The 24,437-nt window shown below is 37.6% G+C and overlaps 1 protein-coding gene across 5 annotated transcripts in view; it reads left to right on the top strand.

Moving 5' to 3' along the window:
- The first annotated feature begins 2,103 nt into the window (after positions 1 to 2,103).
- Positions 2,104 to 24,437, top strand: part of LOC104586961 (Integrase-type DNA-binding superfamily protein) — a 55,802-nt gene continuing 33,468 nt past the window's right edge. The window contains exons 1-4 of one of the 5 annotated variants that reach the window (XM_010244368.3): positions 2,104 to 2,511; positions 3,712 to 3,771; positions 3,954 to 4,084; positions 17,815 to 17,899. In XM_010244368.3, coding sequence (XP_010242670.1) covers positions 3,729 to 3,771; positions 3,954 to 4,084; positions 17,815 to 17,899 — 259 coding nt within the window. In that variant the 5' untranslated portion in view covers positions 2,104 to 2,511; positions 3,712 to 3,728. Of the gene's footprint in view, positions 2,512 to 2,604; positions 3,045 to 3,711; positions 3,772 to 3,953; positions 4,085 to 17,814; positions 17,900 to 24,437 lie in introns of those variants that run through there. The other 4 variants (XM_019195949.2, XM_019195950.2, XM_019195951.2 and 1 more) reach the window with 4 other exon arrangements.

Consider the following 24,437-nt stretch of genomic DNA (forward strand, 5'->3'; position numbering starts at 1 on the left):
GGATGTATTGTATTATTGTTACTGTTTACAAATAAAAACAATGATTATAATTATAAGTCTGAACAACCAAATATGAAACTACATGATACTGTAAAAATTGGATAGACTTAATTTGTGGTCATTGCAGCCTTTAAAAATGATCTGGAAACTTATCCAATTGTATTAAAAATTAGGATTAAAGAAGTTTTTAATGGTTTTACCTAAACTAGTGTCATCTCTATGAGGCAAAAAATTAGGATGTTTATATTAACAAATTTATCATTTGAAAGAGAAATAATGTTTTGAGTAATACATAAATCATATAATTAAATATATCGTTCAAAGGAACTTAAAGAGTATAAATGAGAGAAATTAAACCAAGACAGGTTGGTCATATGCATAGAAGACCACCTAGAAATACCCGTAAGAAAAAGCAGTCTGTTACAGGTCGAATGAAGTGAAAGGGTCATAGGAAGATCAAAAGGGACATGACACTAAACTATTTTTTTTTTTAATTTAAATAGTAAGAAATGATTTAAGCATTCATAATTTAATAATAGATATGACACTAAACAGAACATAATGGTGAAGCAAGTAAGGTTGAGCTAGATGATAATGAAAATGGTTAAATATTAAGCTGGAGAGTTTTTTTTTTGGGTTATTTATGAATTTCATGCTTTTGCAATTAAGGCAATTTTTTTAATTAAAGCATGAAAAATGTAAGATTGCAGAACAAATTAACATTTAAACAATGTTTTCAAAACCAGACTGGACCAAATGGCCAAGACCAGAAAATCGGGATTTGATCGGTTCCATTTTACCCTAGAATTGTCTTTTGGCCAAAAACCGTTGAATTGGTCAGCAAACTACCAGGCGGTCGAACCATTTGAACCATCTAATGATTTTTGGTTGTTTTTTATTTTTTGTTAGAATGGGCCGTTCGTTCGATTCGAACGATCAGACCGTTTGACCCGGGAACTGGACCTTTGAATGATTCATTTTTTTAAAACCTTGCATTTAAATGAGTACATTTGTGTCTTATGTTCAAATAGAGTAAACCATAACCATTGCCCATACCACATCAATAAAAAGAAATCAATGTGATTTTATGACTTCAACCATAAGCACAAAAATTAATTGTGAACTGATTGAAATTGCATGTTATATCTGAAGAAAAGAAATAGTTCATTAACAGATAAAATCGATCAAATCATTGCCAACTAAACATTATATCAACTATGAGGGATCAGTTACATGAACCCTGTTTTTGCCATTCTATTCTGTCTAATGGATGCATTTAAATCATTTCATACTATTTCCACCCAACTCCTCTCTTCTAATCCCCAATTTTGGAACCTAAGCTGCCAACTAATGGTGGCTCAATTGTTAAGTTCTCTCACTCGTCGGAGTAGAGACTTAGGATCAAATCCCATTGCCACCAGGGGTTAGGGTTAGGGGGAGGGTAAGGGAAAGGGGATGAACTACCCCCTATTGTGTAGCCCCATAAAGCAAAAAAAAAAAAAAAATAGTCCTCCACCTAAAAAAAGCCCTACAAAGAGAAATTTGATTACTTAAAAAGTTTAAATTGGAGAAATATACTAACTTCTCACATTATTATACATATAAATTTAGCTACTCATATATGAATGTTATGCACTTTCCAACCATGAAAATAATTTTACACCTAACTGGTGTTAACCATAAGTTATAGCAAACTACCTAGATTATAAATTTCATAATAAATTTAGTTGAGGTTGGTATATGTAAGCTGCCAACTTGGAACTTCTCTCATCATCATCATCATTCATCATATTCTTCTTGGTCATGAAAATTACATCCAATTTGCATTGACCCAATGGTGTCTCTGAAACTACAAGTCTAGAAAGGCAGGGAAAGTGATGCACAACCGGTGGGGATGAAGCTTTTCCATCCACTCCTACATATTTAAATGTGACACGTGTGTTGAAGACACAGCAACTTGCAATGCTTGTTTGGTCAATGCTGAGTTTAGAAGCAATAAAGGTAACCTTAGATTACATGTAGCCCAGAATCTCGGACCCCAGATTTCCTTTGCCCCATCTTTCAGGCCCAAGAGAGGGAAGATGGAAAATTCCATTTCATCTGTTTGCTAAAATAAGGCAGCAATAGAAACACCGATAAGTGGGGCAGCCATGGAATCCCAAAAGATTCTTGGGGTGATTTTGGCATTTCATTCATGCTAAAATACACAACACATACGTTCGTCCCTCACATCCCTTTCTTCAACCCTTTCTCTTCTCTCCTCTTAATATACCATCCCATTACCACCCCCATCACCTCCACCACCTTCTTCGCACAGGACACAAAGCAAAGAAAGACAAAAGGTGGTAGATGCATAAACAACCACCCCTCCTTCACCGCTTCCTCCTTTCTCAGAACCCTCGCCACCTTCCCTTCTGACCCCTTTCTTTGCCAGCAGATTTCCCCAAATACCCTTGATTTCCTCCAGTTTTTACGCTCTCGCTTCTGCTTTCTCTGCCTTCCAGCTTCCAGGTATGAACGAACTGTCTCCCTGCTTGTAATGAAGATTGTTTTTGTTTGCTGCAGCTTGTTGACATGTAACTTCATGTGGGTTTTTGTGGGTCTGCTTGGGTTTCTGTAATGGGTGGTTGGCCATGTGTGTTTGGGTTGGTGGGTAAGGAAGAAGAAAGCTTTTTGTCTCATGTGGGTCGGTGGTTTCGGTTGATTTCGCTGGTCAAGCTTGTGAAAGTTTTGACGGTCTTGTTTTGTGAAATTGGGTTTGTTTTTACTTTGTTGATGCTCCGTCGGTGGTGGTTGATTGGTGGGTTGACTTATATTAGAAGGGAGAGAGATTGGGAATCTCTTGAGAAGATGAGTCCAGGTGAATGCGCAGTTCTTCTTCCTTCGTCTTGGCTGGTTCTTTGTGAGAGAGTGGTTGTTTCAAGGCTGCATCCCTTTGACTAGTTTGTTCTGTTATTCTTGTACTGGTCCCGGCGTCGGCCTTTGAGGTCTTGTCACCTTTGTCTTTTGGCAAGTTTAACTTGTTCAAGACTCATCAATGAAATGTATAATCTCTGTTATTAGATCTAGTCGCACATCAATTCCAGCAAAACTTTGGAGGGATTTTGTGGTTGATTTGTTTGTTTAGTTAGAGAACTGAAATACTTAGATGTCGGCCTGGATGAAAACTTTGTTTGATGCTAAGATTATCTTTTTGTTTTCAACTTGGCTAATTACATATTTCTTTATCATTCTAACTCTTCAAGATGATATTGTAACTGGCAGGAATTCAAGTTAGGTGTTTATTGTGTCCTGAACCTTGTGCTTTTCCAAATCATATTGGTTGTTTTAGTTGCATATGAAATATCTGAATCTACACATTGTATCATTCAATTCTTTACTAAGCGGCTGACCATTATGATTTTAAGTTGGTTGACTACTTTATAGGACATAAACATTTTGATCTTTTGCGTTCTGTTGTACCACCCTATAAAGAGCATATGAAACCTAGGTACCTTTTTGCAGGTGACATATTGTGCTGGGCACTTCCATTTTTAGTCTAAATTTCATATGTAACAACTTGTCCAGCTGTGTCCTTGCCATATCTGGGTGACATAGTAAAGAACTAGTCAGCTTTTACATGTGCTTGCTTTGTAACTGTTTCAGTATGCTACATGCATGGATTGTTTGGCGGTTGAGATCATCAACTGAACCAGTTTATATTGTTAATAGGAAAACCAGAACCAGCCATGGTTAGTCTACGGAGACGCAAACTCTTGGGACTTTGCTCTGGTATACTCATCTCTAAATACTAATGTCAGATAATAAAAAAAAAATCATTTTTGAATCTGATTCCTAAGTGCAGTGTGGGGACCTATTACAAGTGTTAAATTCATGTCTTATCTCTATGTTACTATTTGATTGTTCAAACCTGTTACATGCTCTAGTTTTGATGATCTAGAAAGCCATTGCAGGAAGAAGTTCTTTTTTGGTTCAGCTTCCTAAATTCAGTGACAATGGAAATGCCTCTGAGAATCCAATTCAAAACACCAAACCAGGCAGTGTGGTTCCTATGCCTTCAGATGATACTAGCCAGGCAAAAGAGGTAGGCATGCATCTCCCTTATAGTTTCCTTTCTTCGTATTGAGATGGCTTAATTCACCCTATTCTTTTGCCAAGGTATCTGTCTTTGCATATTGGAAATGCATTAAATGTGGAATTATATAACCAATAAAAAAAGAGTGGCATTTTATATAGGCATTTACCTAGTCCAGGTGTATCTTAGTCATTCTAAATAGCAGTTTAGTTTAGTGAGTCTAAAAGATTCTAGGGCTCTTGACAAGTTTAATACACAGATTGTCTCTGTGTTTTCTGCTTTTGGACAACAAAAAGATAGTTGAAAGAGATTGTCTCTGTGTATTCTTGATATATTCTTGTGCTAACGTTTAATTCCAAACAGTGTTTTAAAAGTTAGAAGCGCAGATAAAAGTCAAATGGTTTTTAGAGCCTGAAGCACAAGGGGTAAGATGGTGCATGTGACTAAATGACGTGAAATGCCACCTGTGGAGAAAACAAAATAAAAACTTGAAATACAAGGATATGCAAATCTATATTCTGAAAGAAATGAAATATTTCAAGAAGTCTTATACATTATTAACACTAAGGTCATTTATTACCTTGTACATTGATGTTCTACGTGGGCTAAACTGTTCAAACTCCATACAACCTATAATATAGTAAGGTACATAGTCAACATTAAATTCAAGGTTATTTAATCAAAATATTGCAACAAGTTATGCACCTGGATTCAGGCTTGACACATCCCACAAAATGAGCCTAGCAAGTATGCCTATGTGCGCTAGATGCCTCTTAATACACCAGTTTGATAAATGCTAACCGTTTATTTGAAACCTAATCTGTTTAATCAGTTTTATCCTTACATTAGCTACCTTTTGTTATTTTGATCAGCAAAATGATCAAAAGGGGTTTTATTAATGTATTGGAAACCCATTCTATCTTATGTCATAATAGCAGGGGACAAAAACATCCCACAGTATAATCAAGTGCAGCAAGGAAACAGTAATATAACTGACAAACCTCTAAAAAAGTGAAGACCGGTGATCAGGCATTTAAATTTTTTATTTGTCAAAACTAAGTCATCAGAACATTGTTCGATAATAGTTATGTCTTTTAGAAGAGACTAGAGAGGTATTCATGGGTTACTTTACCTAGTTCTGTGCCCCAAGTCTAGATTCTTAATCTCACTTGCTTCCATCTTGGTGTTTCCCTGTCATCTACTCTATGTTAAACTGTCAGGGACTTGTGGCATTATGATGTTGAAAAAATTTTTAGCCATCTTTATTAAATATGGCATGATGATGTTAAAGAGTTTATTTAGTGCAGACCTATAGTAGCCATCTTTATTAAATAAATAATAAATCATTTTATCAAGTCTGAGTCCCTTAGCAAATTGAACTCTTGGATATTCTCTAGTTTGTATGTTCTTGCTTCCAGGAACAAAATAAGATAAAGAAAACAGATATTGCAGAAGACTGAAGATCAATGATGACTAAATTAGTTTGTAAACCTACATTAAAGCTTGTATCCAGAAATGATCACTTGTTAAGTGACAAGGTTATCCATATCATTCATCGGCGGCGTGCTTATTCTTCCAATACTAGTACCTTAATTCTAATCATTTATTTATTTATTTCCTTTGGTTGGTTAAGGCTTACATTGTCAAAGAATCAACTATAATCGATTGTTCCATTAAGTGGAGCTATGCCTCATGGTTGTGTTTGCAATATACTCTGCATACTAGTTTTTTTATTTTTTGATAATAAATGTTAAAATTTCATTGAAAGAAAAAGTATTACAATCTAATCAGGTGTTAAGGCAACACCTGCAAGCAACACTAAAACACCAATGCAAGTCAAAACATATCATCCAGATTACAAATTTGCAACCCTGAAACTTCCCCAAGCTTTTGTGTCCAAGGTCCTCTTAATTGACTTGTTTGAATTCTGGCAGTACCACGACCCATTCTGAGACAGATTTGCTAATGGCTGCCACCAGACTATCCAAATTCCAAGCTTTATCTTCAGACATGCTTCTGTTTCTTTCCTTCCAGATGTTCCAGCAGCTTGCAAAAGGTATGCAGCTCCAAATCAACCTTGCTTTCTTATTGCCTCTGAGCTTTGTCCATGATGAGAAAATCTCTGAAGGAAACCTTGGCTGAAAGTTTCTTACCCTGAACAATGTTATGAAGAGATTCCAAATGAAACCAGAAACTTTGCAAGATATGAACAAGTGGTTAACTGTTCCCTCTTGTTCTTTACACAGGAAACACATACTAGCCATGTTAAATCCTCTATTCTTCAAATGATCCACAGTCAAGACACTACCCATAGCAACAAGCCATGCAAAAGCTTCTACCCTAGGAGGAGCTGGGTTGCCCCACTGGTTTGAGCCTAATTGGTTCCTAAGGAGGGCTAAGTAACAAGATTTCACAAATTATATCCCATTTGAGCACTCCTTCCACCATAGTTCATCCCTTGAATGAGCTGAAACTTTCAACCTTTTCAGTTTTTCCAAAAGTGCAATGATGCACTCTTCAATTTCCCTATCAAGTAATGGCCTTCTGAACCTTAGATACCAAACTAATTGTTCCCCTCTCCTCTCATCAGTTTAGAATGGTCACATCAGCCTCAGCCAACCTATACACAACCTTGGATATAAATCACATAGCTTTCCAACCCCACACCAGTCATCTTCCCAAAACCTGATTCTTGCTCCATCCCTACTGAGAAGCTGGTTAGACTTCTAAACTCCTGATTAAAATTCCTTATCCCTTTCCAAACACTTACCCTGTAGGAAGAATTCACCTCCTTTGAATCCTGCCCAAACCTTACCACCCCATAGGTTTTTTTTTTGATCAGCAACTCAAGAAAATCTTATTCAGATTAAAGAACAAAAAGGTACAACAAGAAGTTGTTAGGTCAAAGACCCTTTACAGCAAAGATCCCCCCATACAGTTAACATTGAGCTCAAAACAAGTGCTGCCTATGAGTTCCTTGCTTAGCCAATCCATTTGCAGACCTCCCTAACCCATCTTCTCACCCCCAACCCCACAACAACCCTCCTCCATAATGAGTTTTCCTCTCTCCCCAACTCAAATCTCCACGGCCACTTTCCAATCAATGCCTTGTCGAAAATCCTCACCCTTCTAAACCCTAAATCCCTCATTCCTCTGGCCTACAAACTTTTTCGCACTTGACCAAGTGAAACTTCTTGGCTCCCACTCCTTCCCATAAAATGTCCCTTTGATTTTTCTCCACTTTCTATGCAACTTGTGATGACACTCTTAGGAAGGATAAGTAATATGTTGGCGAACTTGAAAAATCACTTCTAATAAGTGTTATCCTCCCCCAAAGGAAAGATATTTTGCTTTCCAATCATCCAGTCTTCTTTAAATTATTTCTACAATTGGCTTCCAAATTGCACTTGAAGTTGAACTGCCCACAACCCCAAATAAGAGAAAGGGAGCTCCCCAATCCTGCAATCAAAAGCCCTAATGCTCTCCAATAACGCCTCCCTCCTTACCTTCCCCACTCCTATCAAAACACCCTTGGAGGGATTAACTTTCAGCCCTGTTAACATTTCAAAATTTGCTAAGATTTTTCTCAGATTCAGAACTTGTTCCACTGAAGCATCCAGAAAAATTAGGGTATCATCTGCATATTGCAGATGTGAAATACAAGGTCCACTTGACCCCACTTTAAACTTTCAATCAGACCCAGCTGCACACATTCCTCCAATAACAGATTTAGTACCTCCATAAGTAACACAAAGAGCAAGGGAGAGATTTGGATCCCCTTGCCTTAGGCCTATAGAAGTCTGAAAAAACTCCATTTATGAGGATTGAAAATGATATCGAAGACACAGTCAAACATCCAGCTTCTCTACTTCTCCCCAAAACCCCTTAACCTTTCTATCTCTTCCAAAAATCCATACTCTGCATTGTCATAAGCTTTATCTATATCAATCTTAAAAACCAATCCTGCTCTTCCATTCCTTAATCTTGAATCAATACATTCACTAGCCACTATTACCCTATCCAAAATCTTCATACCTTTCATAAAAGCCATTTGGGTCTCACCCATGGTTTGCAATATCGACGATATTTGGCAAAATATTTCTGATTATCCCCATTTGCTAAGGGGCAGTACGAAATCTTCTGGGAATCTTTTTTTTCCCAATTACCTCTGATATTTTTCCAATATATCGAAGATATTTCAGATTTTATTGATATACTATATATTTAAAGTTTAAAAATTTTTTGAATATTACTAAAGACTTTTCAATATTTCATTAAAACTATCATAATTTTTTTTTTTTTAAATATTTTCCTAAAAGAACCAACAAGGAACTAGTGATTGGATAATTGGCTTACTACTTTGATATGATTCACTTACTAAGTCACTATAATTCAAAAGGAAACGAAAAATGGATTAATGGGTATAACTACAAAAGAGTATTCTCAATCTAATCAAAATATATAGTAACAATAAAGACAATTGACATATATAAAGAAAAGAAGATAACTAAAGACCAAAAGGGAGACAAAGAGAAACTTACCTATTACAATTGCTTAATTTTTTCCTATTTGATTTATATAGTTCTTTGTTATGGTTTTTTGAGCCTTAAATATGCAATTATATTTCTTCTAATGATGCCTTGAAGGTTTATTAACTAATTTAATGTTTCTAGAAAGCTTTCTTTATCTTTTAGATTTTCCTAATATCTTGCGAAATTAGCGAAATATCTCTACATGGTGAAATGTTTTTTTTGTTGATCAGCAACACAAAAAGATTCATTAGATTATCAGAATGTGTACAACAAGAAGTTGCGGGTAGACATAAAGTCCACCTAAACCCCACTAATTACAAATTACAATACAGACCCAAGCTTAACCCAACAAAGAAATTCATTAGTTACAAACAAGCTCCGAAAGGACCCAAGGGGTATCCCACTAGCTACAACATAGCCCAGAACATAGATTGCCTTTGGACTCCTTGCTTAGCTAGACCATCAGCTATGGCATTAGCTGACCTCCTAATCCATCTTATGTGAATTTCCATATCTTTAGAAGCCTGCTTAAAGCGCTTGAACTCATTTCTTAATCTCCAGATTGCTCCTTCCACATTTTTCAGCCAGTTTACAATGACTTTTGAGTCCCCTTCAATAATCAATCTGTTAATCCCCAACTCTTTAGCTTTCTCAACACCAAACATTGCTGCCTTCAATTCTGAATTCACCACACCACCATGCTGGGTAGGGCCTGAGAACATGGCAATGATATTTCCATACTCCTCCCTTATTACCCCACCAGTGCCTGATGGGCCAGGGTTTCCCAAACGGCTCCCATCAAAGTTTAGTTTCTTCCACCCAACATCCAGAGGGGACCAAAATTCAGTTACAATAGGTCTTCTAGAAGCCATATTTGCAATTGTTCCCCATGATCTGAAGAAATCTTCTGTCTTAAAATCTGCAAATGTTTTCAAAGTTTTCACCCAATGTGCCTCCCTTGTAGTTATCAATTCAATCACAGCATCTCTACCTCTTTCCTTATCATCAAATATCCTCAGATTTCTTTCCTCCCAGATTGTCAAGGCCCCTGCTGCTCTAGTACATTTTCCCATACTTTTCCTCTCCTTTTAGAACACCTGAAAATGTTGGAGCTAAAAAGATCTTCCAGTCTCCTTTTAGAACATGGTGAAATGTTCATTGATATTGATATTACGAACCAGGGTCTCACCCATGACCCACCACTTCATGAACCACCTTTTTAAGTCTCTTTGATAACACTTATTCTAAGAACTTGTACGGGCTACCGATTAAGCTTCTCAGCCTCAAATCTTTCAGCTCTACAGCTCCATCCTTCTTCAGGATTAAGGATATAAATGTAGCATTACCCATCTTTTCCAGCACCTTTTCCCCATGGAATTCTTTAAAAGTCATCACAAATTCCTCTTCAAGCAAGTTCCAACAAGCCTTAATAAAAGAAAATTGAAACCATCTGGCCCCAGTGCCTTGTCGCCATTTATGTCTTTTAAAGCTTCCTTAATTTCACATACTTCAAGCTCAAATTCCTCAATCCAGTTCATTGAGAACTCATTTAATTTTCTAGGGACCACCGCTCCAAAGGATACTTAACTCCATATTCTTGAAGAGTACAAACTTTTATAGAACTCAACCACCTTCTCCTGGATTTCACCCGAAGATTCCACCACCTCATCTCCCACCTGTATTCTTGAGATCAAATTCCTCCTTATAGCACTAGGATAGTTATGAAAGAAAGCAATATTTTTGTCACCTGCTTTCAGCCATGTCATTCTTGACTTTTGCCTCCAGCTATCCTCTTCCCTATGGATTAACCTTTCCAATTTAGCTATTAGTCTTTCTCTCTCTAACTTTTCCTCTTTAGAAAAAAAATCTTTCCTCACCCAATTTTTCCCGCTGTCATTTTTTCAAGCACCTCCCTCTTTCTAATCCCCACATTCCCGAACACTTCTTTATTCCACCCCTTTATTTCCTCCTTCAATAATTGCAGCTTGCTAACCAACTTGAAACCTGTTGAACCTTCTACTTGTAAACTGCCCCACTTCTTTCCCACCCAATCTAGGAAATTTGGATGCTCAAGCCGCATGTTTCCAAATTTAAATGGTTTTGCTCTAGCCACCAGGCCCACCACGGCACCACCACAAACTTTCATAGGATGATTGGTTTATGGTCAGTTAGGAAGAAAGGTAATGCTTATTGAACCATCTCCCCAACATTCGCCTCCCAAGCCTTCTTAATATAGGTGGACACTGCCCACTTGACCAAGTAAATCTATTGCCATTTAGTGGAGGATCAATTAGGCCATTTCTCCTAATGAAATCGCCAAATCTTCTCATCCCCAAGCTCTCTCTTCTCTCTCTCCCCGCTTCATTTCTCCCATCTACCTCACTACATTGAAATCACCCCCTAGGCACCAAGGACCCCCAATCCTGCCTCAGCCTCTCCAATTCCTCCCAAATTTCCACCCTCGCCCCTTCTTCATATGGCCCATACATGTTTGTGAGCCCCCACCCTTTAGACACCAAGGATGCCCCCAATCCTGCCTCAGCCTCTCCAATTCCTCCCAAATTTCCACCCTCGCCCCTTCTTCATTTGGCCCATACATGTTTGTGAGCCCCCAGCTCCACTCCGTTTCCACTATTTGGAAGCAAATCAAAATTGAAAAAACTCCCCTCTTCTCTCCAATCTTTTTGAGAACCCTTGGATCCCAGATGACCACCAAACCACCCGGACAACCCTCTACATTCACCTCCATCCACTCCCCATTATTAGTGGCCCAGATTTCATTCTTCAATCTTAGGATAAATGTTTCCAGCTTTGTCTCTTGCAACATCACTACATCTGGGTTATGTTTTCTCAATAAATGCTTCACCAAAACTCTTCTTCCTTCTCTCAAATCCTTAACATTCCATGATATCAGTTTCATTTTCAGCTTCAACCTCCTACCCCACCCTATTTTTATTTTCAAATAACTCCTTTCATTTTTCGTTGACAATTCCTTCTTCTCTCCTTTCTCCTTCCTCCCACCCGCAATAGCTTTTTTTTTTTTAATTATATTCTTCCCTTCTATTCCTTTCAAAGTGTTCAATTGCCTTTCTAACCGCCCTCTCTCCACCCAAGAAGAATAACCTAAGTGACTTTCCATCCACCACCTGTCTATCCACTAACTGTTCAATATCCACCCTCCCCTTGTCAATGTTTTCCCTTCTTGAAACTCCCTCTCCTTCAAGCCCCTTTGACCCCTCTTCTCCCTCCCTTATCCTCCCCCAACTCCTCCTGGTCTTTCACTTCTCCCCTTTCAACCGCAACCCCTGTAGCTCCTTGAACTGAAGTTCTTCTCTTTCTATTATACACAGTACTGTTGCTCAGTCTTGTCACCCTCCCTAGATTTTTTCCTCTTCGGCCTGCTTCCTCGACCTCCCACTCCTCCAACCCCAATTCCCCTAATCTCCCCTTACCAGAAACTTCCAGCTTAGGTGGAAAAAGGTACAGAAGGTAGAGGAACATAACTCACCTCATTATTCAATTGGGCAATAATCTTGAGAGTTATTGAACCAGGTAATTATCTTCCTGAGCTATCCTCCATCGCTTCAGTGTCCACCTGATTCTCATTAACTAAATCCCTAGCTAAATGTTCCACTTCACTAGACACTATCGTCCCAGATTTAGTGTAGGTGTTAAGTGGTTGAACTTCGGCCAATGGACTTTTCTGGTATGATGGACTTTTACCTTGAATTAGGTCATTACTGCAATCCAGTTGTGGTGGCAAAATCTCTTATCCCTCTCTAATTTCAATCTGCTGCAAATCTTCTCTTCGAGGTAAACCACACACAGATTCCTTTGTCTTCCTTTTGTTAACACAATCTTCCTACCATTACCATATTTTTACGACCCAAAGCCAATCACCTTTCAGCTTCCCCTCCCTTATTCAACTCTCCCTAACACTATGGAACCTCAATCCCTTTGAGATATGCCTCCATTTTCCAAAGATACCCCTCACTACTTGTGACCTCTTAATCCAGTTCCTCCCTTTTAATTCGTTGTTCAATTTTTTGAAGAAGTGGTCCCCACCTTGATTTTACTCTTAAGCATTACTTGCCAATGCCTGTTCTCTATCTCCTTCCCCCACCCAATCACCAGACTTTGGGCTTTAATTGGCTTACACACATCACCCATGTGTCTGCCATCGAGTGATCCTCTCACCCCAACCTCCATGTTTTCATCTTTGCCCTTTGAATTTGTCACCTCACCATCTTCTTCCAAGTGTCTCTTCGACTCCCTATCCTTCTCCATCTTCTCCTCTAGCCCGAAACCAGAGACCTCTCCAGCTCGGTCTTTTCCAGTCACCTTCTTTCCCAACATTCATACCTTCCTTCACTCGAGCCCTCTTCCTCCACCTCTAAGAACATCCCATATTACTCCTTCAACTATGATTCTCAGACCATACCTATCCCCTACAAATTTTAAGGTTCATCTTATTTGGAATTGCAGAGGCATCCTCCACTTCAACCAATATTATTGCCATATCTAGCTTCTCCCATGTTCTGTTATTTCCAGTCTCTTCAAATGTTAAAATGATCCATGCGTGCAGTGGGATGCCCACTACTTCAATCCAAACTTCTTCACTCGAACCTCCTCCTTCATCTTCATCTTAATAGAAATTGAGAATGACTCTCAAATGGTGATTAATTGGGCTCTCAGAAGGCCATAACCGTGTTGGTTTTCCATAGCATTTCTTCCAGATAGATTGTAACAAGTTGCAGATTTGTCCTAAAATTATGAAAAGTTTTAATATAAGATCCAGTCTATCCATCTAAGGAGCATAGTGATAGTGTAGCCTCACAGCTTCTTGGGTTCACTTTAATGGATCATGTTCCATTTTAATAAGAGCAATGGACTTCATTGATTTTTTTATGAGATCTGTAGGTGTGAGATATTATTTTCTAGGTTTAATCTTTGGACTGTGTTAACATAAAAATCTGGAGAAATCTCTATACAATATAATTCATATTCACTCAATTAAAGTATTGAATTTTATTATTTTTTAGCAAGGCCTATTAAGGGTATCTTTTAAATGGTTCCCTTAATTACATCTCTGCAGAGGGCAAAAAAAAACCTTTCGATTTCAACTCAAAGAAAACATAAACAAACGAAAGAATGAAAATTACAATCACATGATAACAGTTCTCAATCGATCCCTTTTGAATCTCTCTCAAATTTTGAGAGATGGAAAGAGAGCATAAATTCTAGTGATCAAACACAATAAACATACTTGATAGAACATGGCAATCTGTGCCATTATTTAATCAGGTTATAAGCATATCTGAAATTTTGATACCTAGCTAGAGGAAGACTGCAATTTCTGCAACTGGCAATCTCTTCCTTGAAATTACTGCAATTATCTTAGTTAGGCTGAATGTAATATGCTTTTCTTCAGAAGTGAAAGGGGCTTTTACCAGCATCTTGCTTTGATTTTCTGAAGCGTGAAACATGCCAAGTTGATATTTAATAGGGTTATAGGCACCTTTCTTCTCTTTTGTTATCTTATTTCTTGATTTGTAGGGGACTGCAATCAGCGAGACACAAAACATGCAACTTTGTAGACTTTGTTGTCAGTGTTATATATATATATATCATATTTAGATACATAATCTCTCCTCGACCTCCTTGTGTCATTACTACTTTAGTTGTGGACCTGAATTGTTGTGCGTATATCTTTGTCCCATAACTACTTCTAGAATTCTGTTGGATAACTGATTGGTTGACAAGATATATTAGGTGCTTGTCACAAAATCATTTTGTACATCCATCAGATTTCAGCAGTGTTCATTTTTTTTTTTGATAAATATTTCAGCAGTGTTCATTTGGAATGCTCATATTTACTTTTGAATGTCTTTCAGTGTTTATAATGACTTAATCAAAAAATGCTGCCAAGAGGCGGCATGAAATGACTCTCCAATCTGTAGAAGAGGAACACAATAAAATTTTTGATCAAAGACCAAAATAAAAGAAATTATTTTTCCTTTGCTTGGTTCCCTTGCAAGATAGTATCATTATTATCTACACTCATCATTCTTTCTGAATTCCAGTATACGACAAACAGAATAGCTTCAAATTATTTAACCACCTCTACTTATTCTATCAACCCACCATAAGATCTATCACAAAGAAAGGCAATCACACTTAGGTAACACAACCAAAACAGAGTGAGAGGACACCAAACCTTACTCAGGAAAATGAAACACACCAATTGGTGGTTAACTTATCTGCCATCAATTGACAAAAAAGCATCTTTCAGTATTTAGAGATATTACCACCACTTTTTAGGGTCTAGGGATCATTGCTTTGTGCAATGTAAAATCTCAGGTTGACAAGCATGACAATGCAGGTTCAAGTCTGAGAATGATCACACATATGCCAAAAAAAAGCCAAAGGTTAGGTCCATATCCAGTCCACTGATCCACCCTTCCCTAGTCCAATGATCACACATTGGGAAATGCCTTTGATCACCACTTCTAGGATACAAGCAACTTGATACAACCAAACTTTGAGTAATGGGTAGAAATGTTTAATGTTTAAGAGAGATAGGTGGAAGTGGTGATGTTGTTGGAAAGTCTTTTTATCTCAAGGAAAGTTGTTAGAGCCAAAGTTTTTGATATTCGGATACTTTTGTTTTTCTTTTTGATCTCAAAGAAACCTGTTAGAGTCAAAACTCTGTGTTATCAGTTTTGTTCTTTTATCTATGTCTATATATGTATGATCTCCATATCCACTGCATAGAGAGATTATTGTTTAGAGTATTAGCAAAATAAATTGTTAAACCTGTAGATTTACTGATTTTTGCATCATTATTATATCTTAATTTTCCCCCATTTCTCATCTCTTGCTTCCCTATTTGACATAGGTTGGAAAAACTCACGTTCAGAGAATCTACAGAGAAAAGAGCTTAAGCTAAAACAAGAAGAAGAAAGTTCTTCACTGAATAATTAAGAGAAAATTCTAATTCAACTACTTGACTGACAATGGGCTACTCCTTATATAGACTATGATTGCACTCTTTTGCCTCCTACAAGAAAGTTTTCTAATCTAACTTGCTACTCATTAGAGACCAACTAAAACTCTAACCTTCAAAATGATGTATAAATCATAATGGACGATATTTTTAGAAATGTATAAAAATCTTCTCATTTGGTTTAATGATTATAAGTTATAATTCATTCGGAATATGCTGCCACGTGTGCTTGAGTAGGATAAAGGATCTATGCTTGTAGCATTGGCTTGTTATGTCGCAACTGTGCTGATTTGTGGTGGCTTTAACCTGGAAGATGAAACAGTATATTGTTGTTGATCTGCCTGATGCAGACATAGAAGTGAGGAAAGAATTCTATCCGTGGAAAATTAAATCAGTTTTTCCATTTCTGTACCAGTTTCAGAATTTTTGGGTCATAGGATATTGCTATTGGTTGAGTTTTTAAAATATATTTGATACGTGTCTTAAGGATATGGTTTTAATTTTTCTAAAAATTTGCTATTACTTTGAAATTTCTATTTATGGTAACTTTCTGTTTTACTATTTATAGTAATTCCCATAATTACTATTTATAGAAAATTCATGATTTACGTTTTTGTAATTTCTGGTATCTTTACATTAGGTTAGTTTCAGTAGGATTATTATAAGTGATTTTAGAGTTGTGTAGTGTTAGGAGTTGGTGTTCTTAAATGAGATTCACTATGGGTTACTTACTGATTTGTCTTAGTTCTAAAGCAATTGGAAATTGATTAGGTCAGTTTCATAGTTCAAATTGGAGTGTGTAAAGGGACATCTAAGTTCGTATATCGAGTCTATAGATAGAATCACTGTAATAACAATTGAAGAAAAACTGATATGATGAAATATAGTTTGGTTCAATGGATTTTGGTTGTTGCCAAGAATTTTCCCTTCTTTCTTCTGAGTTCTGTCTCTCACCTATTTGTTCTTCTAAGTGATCTATTTCTTTGCTGTTTACCCTAACAGCAAGAGCTCTCTCTCTCTCTCTCTCTCTCTTTCAATTTCTTGCTCATTTTTTGGTTGACAGCATGCTATCTACTTGCTTTTCCATCCATATTCTTCATCTCTAATTGTCCAAAGCCCTTCTTTAACCCCACAAAGGCCACCATCACATCTGAAATTTGTAGGACAAAACTCTGCCCTACATCATTACCCCTATTGAAAGTAACTGCTTGAAATTATATGTCTTAGTTTCTATGTTTTTCATTTACTTTGTGGAGCTTGTTATCTGTGATGGATATGCTTGTCATGCTATAAATAGGTTTATTTCCATTGTCACCACCTAAAAAGTTATAGCATATGAGAGCTTTATTCCTTTTTTTGTTAATTATAAATAGCATTTAGTTGTAAACAACACAATTAATACACCATGAAAACTGTTCATTCTTCACTTTCATTCAATAAATTTAGAGACAGTTTCTTTCTAAAGCTGGGCTATTCTACAAGTTCCAACTCCCAAATGTCAGACAAACAATTAGTGCAAATCAACAAGACAAGTCTAGTGGGTTTTACTGGACAAATCCATATCTCACTACCTACATAGTGGAGCAGGATAAAATAAAAAATGAAGAAAAAATAATAATAAAGACAAAAAGCTTTGGTATGGGGACATTGGATGATGAACAAAATTCTATCTGGGGATTGCAGAATAATGACTTGCCACATGTCTATTTTAACACCTGGATGTTTATACTGTATTTATTATAATGTTCATACTCACACAAATTCCCTTAAGAACAAAGACTTTCAAATACTTTTTTTCTTCCCCAAGATTGGATGGTTAATATTCAATTAGCCACACTGATATTCCTGTTTTGGTATAGACAACCTGGTAAGTTGACCAGTTTAGTGTTAGATCTGATAGTTTGAGTGTATAACATATGGTAGGGAAGGGACCAATTATATTCATGTTTTCTTTTCTTTAACCAGGAAAGATTTGGCTTTCTTTTGTTTCAACTTTTCAAGGATTGGAAGGACTTGTACAAGACTGTAATGTTGGAACTAAATTGTGTCTGACTGTATTGTTAAAAAGTGGAGGAGAACCATTATTTATTCCCCATAACTGACTAGCCTTTAGGCACTTTGTTTAAACCCAAAATATATCAATGTATGTTTAGTTTATTTTACGGTTGAAGTTACATTCATTGTGGATGATGATTTTCCAGGTAAATATATCAAAAAGTTCTCCTGGATCATCAAATATATCTGGTGCTAGCTCAATAAAGGAGGACCAGTATCAACAACCATCAGGTTTGTCCTTTTAGAGGAATATGTTTGGAATCTTATAAGTATTTCATGAGATGTATTTAAACTACCTCTTAATACATGGTGAAGAGAAAAATTACACAAACCATGTGTGCATGTTTGTGGTGGTCTTTAACATTTATGGCCTCTCCCCCTTCCTCAAAATAGAAAATGAGCATCTGCAAATTAACTTAACTCAATGTAGCATCATTTCATTATTTTGGGTTGGCTATAACAAATCCCATTTTATCATTACACTCTATGAAAGTCTGTATTTTTTATCAAATGACCTGTCTTTTCTCATCAATTCTACAAACATCCTTTTCTGTCTTTTCTTTGCTGTATTAGAGATTTGAACTTGCACCAAATTCACTCTGCATTGATGAATGACAACTAGTAATTTGTTAAGCATAAGAAGAGAAAACTGATGAACAGTACAAGCAACCACTCTCCTAGTCATTCCACTCATTGATCATGATATTCACAACTTGCTATAACTATTCCATCTATGCATTTTCTTATTGCTAACTGAAAATTTTTCATTAGTGAGAAGATGTACAGTTGTAGTTACATTTTGTACATTAAATAGGGGCCTTTGCTTGGTGTAATGGTAAACTCTTGGGCTGGCAAGCATGCGAAAGGGGGCTTGAGTCTAAGTTAGCAGCCACTTTGTGCAAAAAAGGAGCCAATGGTTAGGTCCATATTTCAGTCTACCCCTCCCAAGGCCTTCCCATTATTGCTCCCCCGAAGCTCCAACTGGAGCTTTGACTTACAAGATACCTTTACCCTAAAGCCTATCCACCTCAGATCAGAACCTGCTTAGTAAGTTCTTGTCAGGCTAGGGAATCAGCAATAGAGTTTGCATCCTTGGGAATCCGGACAGTCGCTGCTTCCAATAAATTGGCCAAGTGCCTTCCTCACTGATCAAATATCTTAGCTGCCATGGACGTTCTCTGTCTCCATTCAGCCAACCAGTAACTGGGGCTTCGGAGTTTTAAATCCTTGAATGAAGCCTGTTCCTCTAAATGGCATTGGAGGTTTGGTGTTGAGAAAGATTAGCCCTGGCAGAAGGTAATTGGAGAAAAGTATGGTAGTAGAACCCCCTTATTGGGACACTACACCCTCATCTCAGTCTTTTGTCTTTAGCCTTTGGAGGGCATCATGTTGGCTAGTGAGGACTTCAATCATTAGATTTGTGTTTTCCCTGGAAATGGGTCAAGCACCTACTTTGGAAGGATAAATGATGTGGGCAGGAGGTTCTTTGCACTGGATTCCCAAGTCTGTTCTTGATTTCCACCAATAGGGTGCTACTGTTTGAGGTTGTTATGATTTTCAGAGGCAGGCATCTCTCGGTGTCCTCAGTTCAGGTGCAACCTGAACAATTGGGAAATGAGGCCTGTTTGCAGTTGCTGAAACTCCTAAGTGGGGTTCATGTCCAGCCTTCTATGCCTGACCACAGAACATGAATTGGTATAAGATCTGGTTTCTTCTTAATTGGGTCCTGCTACAGCTAGTTGGAGGATGGGTTGGCAATGGCATTGGTTGGTTGGGCCTGGATTTCTAACACCGTGATGCCACTGAATGCCAATTTTCATTCGGGCTGCAGCCTGGAACAAGATCCTTCTGAGAGAAAACTAATCCCTTAGAGGGGTATTGGTTGCTAACAGCTTTGGGCTGTGGGCATGCCTGGTGAGTCTTCAAGCCATATCTTTATTCAGTGCTATTGGCCACCAGGTTGTGGCACAACTTCCTTCATTTGTTTAGAAGACATTGGATGCTGCACGATAGTTTGGATGAACTGCTTTCTGCAAGGATATCTGTGTGTTAAAGTTGGAAAGGCCACATCCTCTGGAACCTTGTGGTTCTTGCTATATGCTGGGCTGTCTAGAAGGAGTGCAACTTGTGTACATTCGAGTCCAAAGCCCTCTCCTATGGAGGCTGTAATCCAGCTGGCTGAATGCTACCTGTGCTTCTGGGTTTGGGCCTCTTAACACTTTCAGGGAATCTTGTACTCCCATCTTCTAATTGGGTGGGCATTTTGTTTGGACAGTGTGATTTTGTTTTTTTGTAAATTCTTGGATTTGGTGCCTTGAGTATATATCTTTATACTCTTTTTGTAAAACAAGGGTTTTTCCCTGTTTTAGTAATACAAAAATACCACTTAACCAGAAAACATTTTAGAATCCCTGTTTATGTATTTTGATGTTCTACCCAGTCTGAGACCCTGTAGACATGAAGCTCTGGTCTTATAGATTTCCCCACACCTTTTGGGCCTGAATAGGTTACCCCTGTGGTTTCTATATTGTCCTTCAACACCTTGTTCATCTGCTAATATCTCTATCTTTTTGAGTGGATGTTGATGATGCCACTACTAGCCAATTTCTTTGGATACCATCTACTTTGAATTGATAGAATACCTCCTTGGTTTTCACCTAGTATAGGGATTGATTTTTATCGAGCCAATTAATGCATTTCTGGATTGTAATTTGAATGAAAAGATTCTACTGTATCTGGTTTCACCTAGCAGCAAGTAAAGCAAGAAAATGTTCCCATATGCTGTTTACATTGTAGGATTGTTTTATATATGTTGATCAACCTGATTGGTTGAATCACATTTTTAGAAGAAATATGAAATGTTCCCAACAACTCATTACAATTAGTATGAGAAAATTTAATGATTTTATTAATTGTAGTGAGACTAAGGAGCTTCCTCTTGTTCCTGGCCTTTTTACTTGGTCCAACTTCCAAGAAAGCCCAACTTACTCAAAGCTTGATAGATTCCTTTTTAACGAAAGTTGGGAAAATCATTGGAAACACTTGTTACCCAAAGCTCTATCTAGAGTTACCTCTGACCATTGTCTCATTGAGCTAGGATAAGAACCTTTCAGGAGTGGACCCAAACCCTTTAGATTTGAAAATATGCAGCTGACACACCCATATTTTGTAAAAAAGATTGAGGAATGGTGGAGTCAAGATATGAGGGGGGTGAAGTGGAAAGAGGTGAGATTTCATAAGTTGAAAAGCTTGAGGGTGAACTTAAGAGAATGGAATAGGGAGCATTTTGGGAGGATAGAGGAACATAAATTCAATCTGATGACCCAGATAGTGGACCTGGATGAGAAGGAATTAGAGGTGGAGGTTGAAAAAGAGAATTAAGGTGGAGGTTGAAAAAAGGAATTAGAGGAGGTTCTTTTGCGAGAAGAGATCTCTTGGAGGTAGAAATCTAGGCATAAATGGATCAAGGAAGGTGACAGGAATACCAAATTTTTTCATGAGATGGCCAATGGAAGAAGGAAAAACTTGGTGAAACTTGAAGTGGATGGTGTGGACTTGGACTCTCAAGAGGAAGTAGCCAATTGTTTTGTAGCCCACTTCAAATCTATCTTAAGGAAACCTCTAGCTAGTTGAGTGGAGTTGGCTGGTTTGGATTGGCCTACACTTTCTGAAGAGATTAAATTGTGGTTGGAAAGGAGTTTTAAGGAGGAGGAAATCCGACAAGCACCTTTCTCAATGGATAGATCTAAGGCACCAGGGCCAGATGGCTTTACTATGGGTTTCTTTCAAGACTGTCGGAGCATAATTAAAAAGACTGGCAAATACTAGAAAAGGTTTATCATTTTGTTAACAAGCATCTATTAAATACTGGCAAAGGTCTTATCTTTGAAGATCAAAAAGGCTCTTGCCCCCCTCATAAGTCAAGCTCAAGGTGCTTTTGTTCATGGCAGACATAGTTGACCAAATTCTAATAACAAATGAAAGTGTAGAAGAGATGAGAAGATTAGGTAGGCAAGGTTTTGTTTGGAAATTGGATCTTGAAAAGGCCTATGATTTAGTGGGTTGGAGTTTTCTTCCAGAGGTGCTCAGTAAGTGTGGTTTTGGGGATATATGGTGCAAGTGGATAGGTGGCTGTCTGACATTTTGCCATTACTTAATTCTAGTAAATGAGGTAGTAAAGGTTTTTTTCCTAGCATGTAGGGGCTTGAGACAAGGTGATCCGTTGTCCCCTTTCCTCTTCACATTGGTTGGTGATGTTTCTATAACCATCTTTCCTTAATAACTATCCATAATTTTCATAAGAAAATTATAGACTTCATGTTTAAGTTTAGAAAATCAACATATTGAGAAGAAAAAGAAGAAAGAAAAGAAAATTCAAAAAATATGGGGACTGAACCCCTATTTTTGTTATAGGAAAAGAAGAAGAAGAAGAAATGTGTTGATTAGACAAAACTTTATAAGTTTTTCCTTTACTTATTGGTTCAGATTCTGAAGTCTTTGAGGGTTCAATACAGTAGTTAGCAATTCTTTGTGTTGATTAAACCCTAACAAATAAGACAATAATAAAAAGAAATTAGTTTATAAACACAAAAAATGAATATTTTTGTTTAATAATGTCTATTTTATAATTATAATCTCAAAAAAGTAACAATATAAAAGTATTTTATAAGACAGTATACAAAACTGCTTAGCGACTGGGCGAGGTGAGCCTCCAAGGGCGCCTTGTCACCTAGGCATCGCCTTGACAACTATGACTGTTGCTTGCTTAGAATGCTCTATTTTTGCTTGGCCCTTGACCTATCTAGGACTTCCCCTAGGTGCAAATCCAAAGGAAAGTAGGTTTTGGAACCTAGTGGTAGAAAAGTTTGGAAAAAGGCTGGTGACTTGGATAAAAGAACTATATCTCTTTGGGGGGGGGTAGAATAACTTTGATTAGGGCCACTCACAAACTTACCCATCTACTTTTTGTCTGTTTTTAAGATACCTGTTAGGGAAGTCGAGAAGATAGAAAAGTTGATGAGGGATTTCTTGTGGTAGCTAGGTGTGGAAAAAAGTATCATTTGATTAGTTGGAACTTGGAAGGTGGTGAGTCAAAGCAACGAACAAGGGGGCTTAGGGTTAGGGAACCTAGTTAATAAGAATGAAGCTCTTTTGGGCAAGTGATTATGGAGGTGGCCTCTGGAAAAAGAGAGATTGTGCACAAGGTGGTGGCTAGTATTTATGGCTAGGGGTGCTCATAGTTTGGTTAACTGAACCGTGGGGTGCATTTCTGGACCGAACCGATATGTTCGGTTTTTGCAATTAACCGAACCGATGCAACTGGTTAATTGCGGTTCGGTTTTTCGGTTTTTTTTATGCCCTCGGAATTAAAAAAAATGGGGAAAACAACATAATCTGTGAAGAAGAAGGGTATTAGATTCTAAGAGAGAAAGGAGAACACAAATTCACAGAATAGGGAAGTACAAAACACTCACTGGAAGTCTGGAACACACCCGTCGGAGGCTCGGTGATTCGGTTGGTGGCATTGGGGAAGAAGAAGATTCTGAGTTCAGACTTCCGAAGTTATGAGTTTGAGAGAGTGAGAGTGAGAGTCCGAGAGTTGAGAGAGAGAGCCGAGAGGGAAACTGGGAAAGAAAGGGGAAAGGCGCGCTAGGGTCTTAGGGATTTTGATTTTTTAATTTTTAAAAATATTATATATTATATATATAATATATTATTATTTATTAACATATACCGGTCGGTTCGGTTAATCATCGGTTTTTTAAATAGGTTAACCTAAACCAAACCGAAATTAGCGGTTTTTTCAAAATATCAAACCAAAACCGAACCGACCGGTTTGGTTAGCCATTTTTTGGTTCGGTTTCAGTTGTTTTTTTCAGCTGGGGTATCTCGACGGGCTTCACTGACTACACCTTGGAAGGCTATTTTTGGCATCCTCCCAAAATTTCTCAAGTTTGTAAGGGGTATGATGTTTGCAATGGTAATTTTGTGCTTTTTTTGGGAAGATGTTCGGGTGGGCATTGGGCAACCAACCCTTAAAAGACCTTTACCCCTTCCTTTTTTCTATTTCCTTCTATAAAAAGGAGCCTATTTCAAGGTTTCTTTCTCCTCCATTCTACCGTTGTCTCTTAATTGGGATTTTGGGTTTCGTAGAGGGTTGAGGGATGAGGAATCAATTTCTGCCTTCAAGCTCTTACTTTTACTTGTTTCTGTTTGCCTAGACCCTCCTAAATCAGATAGAAGAATTTGGTCTTTGAGCTCGAGTGGCTCCTTCTCTTGTTTTTCCTTCTTTAAGTCCCTATGCTCTACTCCTTCCCCTTTGTTGTACCCAGTTAAAGAAGTCTGGTCCAGGCCAATTCCACCTAAAATTGCTAGTTTTTGTTGGGAAGTGTATTATGGTAAAATTGATATTGTGGACAATGTACAAAAAAAGAGACTATTCATGCTTGTCCCCTAACTGGTGTATTTTATATAAAGTGCAGAATGAGGACTGTTTTCACCTGATTTCTTGCTCCTTTACTGTAAATATTTGGAATTGGGTTTTTATGCTATTTGGTACAGGTGGAACCTGCCTCTTGAAGTAAATCTGCTTTTTAATCCTTCTTTTATTGGTTGGCCAACAAAGAGAGGGAAAGCAATGTGGAAATGTATCAGGGCAGCCTTCTTATGGACCATTTGGGAGGAAAGAAATGTTAGAATTTTCTAGGAGAAGGAGAGAAGCATTGATGAAATAAAGGATTGTATATTGACAAGGGAAATCCTTTGGCTA

This window comes from Nelumbo nucifera, chromosome 1 (genome assembly GCF_055504915.1).
Source record: "Nelumbo nucifera cultivar China Antique chromosome 1, China Antique-T2T, whole genome shotgun sequence".
Lineage (NCBI taxonomy): Eukaryota > Viridiplantae > Streptophyta > Magnoliopsida > Proteales > Nelumbonaceae > Nelumbo > Nelumbo nucifera.